The sequence below is a fragment of the Aptenodytes forsteri genome, unplaced genomic scaffold (genome assembly GCF_000699145.1).
Source record: "Aptenodytes forsteri isolate BGI_AS27 unplaced genomic scaffold, ASM69914v1 Scaffold51, whole genome shotgun sequence".
NCBI classification, from domain to species: Eukaryota; Metazoa; Chordata; class Aves; order Sphenisciformes; family Spheniscidae; genus Aptenodytes; species Aptenodytes forsteri.
The window spans coordinates 1,130,523-1,136,345 of NW_008795495.1; the positions used below are offsets into that span (position 1 = coordinate 1,130,523).

Here is a 5,823-nt window from a genome sequence, read left to right on the forward strand (position 1 = left end):
GGTTGGGGGGAGTGAGCGAGCGGCTGTGTGGTACTCAGTTGCCGACTGAAATTAAACCACAACAACATGCAATTAGCAGTGCAGAGGTAAGCAAAGTATGTGGTGCCTAGATGAAGTAAAGGATTGGAGGAATGCAGCTAAATTTATGAGCCATACATTTAGAATTTGTAGTGGGATTAGAAGCTTCCAAACATAAAAGTAGTTTGAAATCTTGCCTCCAAATTATTCCAGCTGATACTTTATATACCACAGAATCATAGAATCATAGAATCACAAAATCATAGAATTACAGAATCATAGAACAGCCCAGGTTGGAAGCAACTTTGAAAGACCTTCTGGTCCAACCCTTCATGGGAAAGGAAGTCTAGACGAGAATGAGACCATTACATACCTTACACACACACATACATTACCTGATATTTTACATAAGGCTGTTGAAAAGGAAAGTAATCTTTTTAATCTTGGGTCTATTTTTCACCATTTTCAGCAATTTACAGAATGAACAAAAGAGTTGTATTCCTTTCATCTGACTTATGTCAATAGCTTCATTTAACTCTGTAGTGGTAGATCTTGCAGATATGAATTATAAAGAAAATTATTACTAAGAACTAGGGCAGGGACCAGTAACCAACAAAGCCTGCATGACCTCTTTCTACACAATAAGAGCTAGAGGTGAGGCTGGTGTGTGAACGTTTAAGTTATCTTTTCTAAGTGCTTGGCAGATTTAAAAAAACACTTTAAAGACTGCAGTAATGCACAGTATTGTGTGCTAGCTTCTCAACTGGCGTATCTATGAAAAATAAACAGCTAACATTTCTGACAAGGAAACCTTTAACTTTGTCATATTTGACTGTTTCCTTTGTAGCACATTTTATATTGGAAAGTAAAACAAGAAAATCCCACCCAACCACCTGGTCTAGTTAATTCAGGAAAACCTTCAATGAAGAAGATTGCTTAGCCTCTGAAAAACTTGCTGAAGTGGTTCACTGCTTTCCAAGTGATTTGCCGCCCAGTCAATCTCCAACCTGAACTGTCCTTGCTCACCTTGGGGCGTTTGCCCCTTCTTACACTTTGTGGTGCTCCCAAGAAGAATTTGGTTCCATGATCTTCCCTTCAAGAAGTCTTAAGTTGCTCTTAGGTCATGGCTTAGCCTTCTCTTCACCAGACTAAACAAGCCCACTTCCTCAGCCTCTCCTCTCCTAGCTGACATACCATCTTGGTAGCCCATCACTGGACCTTTTCCAGTTTCTTCCTATGCCTTTCAAGTTGTGGAGTGCAAAATCGGAAACAATATTCCAGGTGCAGCCTTAGCAGCACCAGGTATTATGGGAATAATAACTTCATATGGCCTGCTGACAGAATTTTTCCTGATGCAGACCGATATGCAGTTTTCCTCATTCATGCTGTTGGCTCATACTCAGCCCAGTATCTGTCATAATCCCCAGGGTTTTTTTCTGAGAATATTTACTATTCTGCCTATCCTTAGCATGTTATGATATCTGCAGTTATTCCTCTTCAGTTTCACAACTCTGCACTTCTTGGGTATCTGTTGGCCCAATCCTCAAGTTTATTGAGGTCACTCTGAATGAAGGGCTGCTATTCATTTTTTCTAATTCTGAACAGCTTTGCTTTTAAACACCCAGAGTATTCAGCAGTTGCAGATTATAAACTGATGACAGTTTTCACAGTAACAGTGATATTGTTGTTGTTGTTGTTATTAAATAATAATAATTAAAAAATACCTGTGGTGGAAGCAGTGGTAATCTGATATAAGCAAGTAGCATACTTAGGTCATTGCATCGCCTCTGCATATCATACTTCACCCACATCATTAAGGCATGGAAAATGGTCTCTTCATCAGGAACGTTCACATCATCACTAGCAAGAAGTTTATGGAGTTCTTCAGCTGGTAGAAGTAAAAACTCTTGATTTCTTATAACTTCCATTATATTCTCCTGAGAAGAAGAAAGTATTTCAGATTTAGTAATACTGCAAGAAAATAAAAGCAGCTGTTAAAGCTAATAAACCCATAGGATTAGTCAATATCTGCCACACCCAGCCCTCTTACAGCTCATGAGAAAAACAAACCAAAGATGATTAGAATTAAACAGCTATAGTTGTAATTCATCTATGAATATATTCAGAAAACAATATGAAGATTATATGGTAATATTGTAATTAAAAATTGTCTTAATTAGTAAAGACTAGGGCAGGTCTGCATATTGTTTGAAATTTTTATAAACTCAGTTGTAATTGAGCACATTCAATATATTGTAAACCTTTACATGCACATACTACATTTTCCTGTATTTTTTCACCATCTGATCTATTTCTTAAATAACTCGTCAGTCACATACAGTTATATTATCAATATCCAGACGATGGCTGTCTATACATATGACAAGGCTGAGAGGAAGATCAACACCATGAACTTAGCATTCTTTCTTGAATTTGTTTAGAACAGATTGTTAACATCCAGCTAATGTGCAAAATGTATACAGCAATTAAAATCTCATAGTATTGAAATTTATAATACATATAGGAATAACTATAAAAAACTAAACAAAAACTATATAAACTATATAAAAGCATACAGATATAAACTATATAAAACCATACAGATATAAACTATATAAACTAAACAAAAATGTTCCATTTAGTTGACTGAATCCTAAGAACTGAATTAAGCGCTCTCTGAACTGCCTACCCTACATTAACAGGACACAACAGAAGCACAGTTCTGCAGGGTATCTTTCTCCAAATATTTCTTTTAGGATGCTTGATCTCTGTGGAGAAATTGCAAATGTGTTCTCATATTCCTCATTCATAGACAATTGTAAGAAGAAAGTGAAGTAGGTATAGACTGGAGGCACAAGACCCTCCTCCTGGAAAGAATCTAATTTTTGACATAAAACAAAAATGTAAAAAAGTGTTGGAGGGAGAAGTAAGTTACAATATCTGATAGATAAAAGATAATCATGAATTTCATAATGTTATTTTGGGTAGACTTTGTGAGAGTAAGATGAGATTCATGGAAGGAATGACAAAACATGTCAAAGACTTAAGCGTAAGAACATCAAAATTGAGGGAAGTGGATAATTCCACTGCTACACCCACTCAATTCAATTCTTAGCATATCAAAATTCAAATTAAAGCTCTCTATAATTGCTTGTTTGGGTGTGGGCCAGGGGAAAGACTAACTGGTCATCAGGAACTGAAATAGAAGTAACACAGTATTACTGAGACAATGTAACTAATACAGAAAAAAAATGGTGCAAGACTTAAACCAACAGAATTATACTCTGGCCCTAGTAAGTCACGTTGTCCTCCCCCCGCCCCATGCGATACAAGGAAATTATTATTTTAATTCTCCAACATCATATTTTTTGAAAGTTACTGCTTAAAAGAATCTATTAAAAACTGCATATTATTTTATATAAGGTAGCAGAGATGAATAATACAGACATAGACATGACAAAATCATGACAGACAGAAGTTCACTGAAATGTGTAATGTAATTACACGTCAAATACATATGTGCAAATAGAACAAATTAGCTAAAGCTGAAAGTGATGCTTATTATTATGAATGTGAATACTTTCACATGTAAAACAACTTTCAATGAGTAACTTTTTAACTCTACATATACACCTAAAACCAGATGCTGATACAACAATCAAAGTTATATATATCATCACGGTCTGTATTAACCGTGCTGTTAAGTTATCTTTACATAACTGATAATTAGATCAAAACATGACTCAGTTCTTTTTTTTAAATTGCTTGATTAAATGTCAATAGGTACCTAAAAAAATAGATTTTTATGGCCTAAGGTTTAAATCTGTTGACTCCTGATAAAGTTTAAATTGTGTGACTAGAACATTGTACAATAGATTGGAAATGTAAAGGAACTAGTTTGCAGGCACTTAACCACAAGTTGGCTGAATTCATTTTAATTAAAAAGCCATAAAACTCAGAAAATTTCATTGCACTTCTCAATGAAATGATTTATAAGCCAAAGTTTAATTAAGGCTGGTTAAACTGACACTAAATTCCATTATGAAAAAAATATAACTCTACTTCTTAATAGGAACCAACATCAAACTTTGCAATAGCATATTAATCCAATGACCTAATATTACTGAGAAACATTGCAATGGTGGAATACATTTTATGAACTCACAGAACTCAATCAATTTTGAATAACACTCAGAGCAGGGGCTCTAAATTCAGAATAATAATTTCAGTTTTGATTAAGATTTTTTATCATTTTTAATTGTCTTTTCATTTGGGTGTATGCTTAAGGAGAACTTATGCCAGCCTCTGTACTGATTTATGTTGACTGAAAGTAGAATCTAACAAAGTTTTCAGACAAACCATATGAGCTCAAATCTAATTTATATAACTGTAACTTCTGTATATATATACATTTATATGGTATATTTATATATATTATATATATAAACCCCAGCAATAAAATCCAGGTTCTTGATCTTCAGAGCTAAAAACTCTCTCCTTCAAGTACTTAGCATTTCCTAAAATGACTATTGAATGTTTAGAACTTCCTAGATCACATTTTAATTTCTTGAGATTCATTTCATTTGGAGCAGCAAAGCATATTTCAATGGCTTGCTGTTTTATTATAACAGAAATAATTTGTTATATGTTTATTGTGGAACAATACCTGCCTTTCTTTTAAAATATAATTGGTCTTCATTTTTGCACTTTAGGGAAGAGAATACAAAAGATGAATGCTATCTACTGGTTAAAATTTTCAGGATAAATGAATTAAATTCAAAATTCTCCTGAAATTAAGGTGCAAGCTAGGAATTGAGCTACTCAGTCCCGCTCTAGTGAAGTGCTTTCAGGAATGCTTCGGTCTTCACGGGCTGAGAAACATTAATTTTGAGAATAAGGATACTCAGTGTTTAAGCATGTCCAGGATTATGTGACAGAGGTGTATGAGTTTTCAGGACCTGTAAGTTTTGACTCTGATACTTAAGAAGCTTTGTAGATCTGGTCTTCACTGCCTCATAAGTCTCATAAGATCAACTGGGCTGTGACTAATGCCTCTCCTGCATGGGTCATTCACTTAGCCTTTCCCTTCAGCAAGAATTGTAATGTTTTAATTAAGTAGAGTAGTGGATTTTTGCTTTTAAATTAGAAAAGGTAACTTACAGTAGAAAGTAGGAAAGTCTCTGAACCCACTTGGAGAAATCTATGTCTCACTTGGTTGCCCTTCCACTTTCTCAAAATGATCATGCAATAACCATTGCTATGGGGTCATAGCATTTCCACGGCAGGGCTGTTTCACTTTTAAACCTTTTCATCAGCACACAGTATTAGAATTAAATGACCATAAAGTATCAGCACAGTAGTCATGTAAACAAAACAAATCTGCAGATAAGCAAGCACCTGAGTATCTGAGTCTAACAGATTGTGCATCATAGGAACATAAATGCTCTAATGAAATTAAACTACTACCAAATGGAATTTAATAAAAAATAAATTCTGCTACATATATCCTTATAATGATGTTATCAATATAAATGAATTTGATTTTTTATTTCAATCAAGACTTGTAATGATCATTATTTCACATGGAATCAAATTATCTCACAAAAGTTAGTTCTCATTGCTGTTTATGTCATTGATTTCACTAATCAGCATGTATCAGTTATAAGGAAGAGCCTGAGAATAATTTCTTCAGTATTATAAAAAATATGAAATAATTTCATACCTTGGAAAATAATGTCATGTTCTGAGAGTGCTATTTAGAACCTGTTACATCAGAGTTGCTGTGGCAGTAAAAATGCTTAGCAG

At 34.2% G+C, this 5,823-nt stretch overlaps 1 protein-coding gene across 1 annotated transcript in view; it reads right to left on the reverse strand.

The window, feature by feature from the left end:
• KLHL1 (kelch like family member 1) overlaps nt 1–5,823 on the reverse strand; it is a 194,315-nt gene that overhangs the window by 108,460 nt on the left and 80,032 nt on the right. Inside the window, exon 4 of the mRNA XM_009281714.2 lies at nt 1,743–1,955. Within this exon, the coding sequence (XP_009279989.2) occupies nt 1,743–1,955 (213 nt within the window). The remainder of the gene's footprint in view (nt 1–1,742; nt 1,956–5,823) is intronic.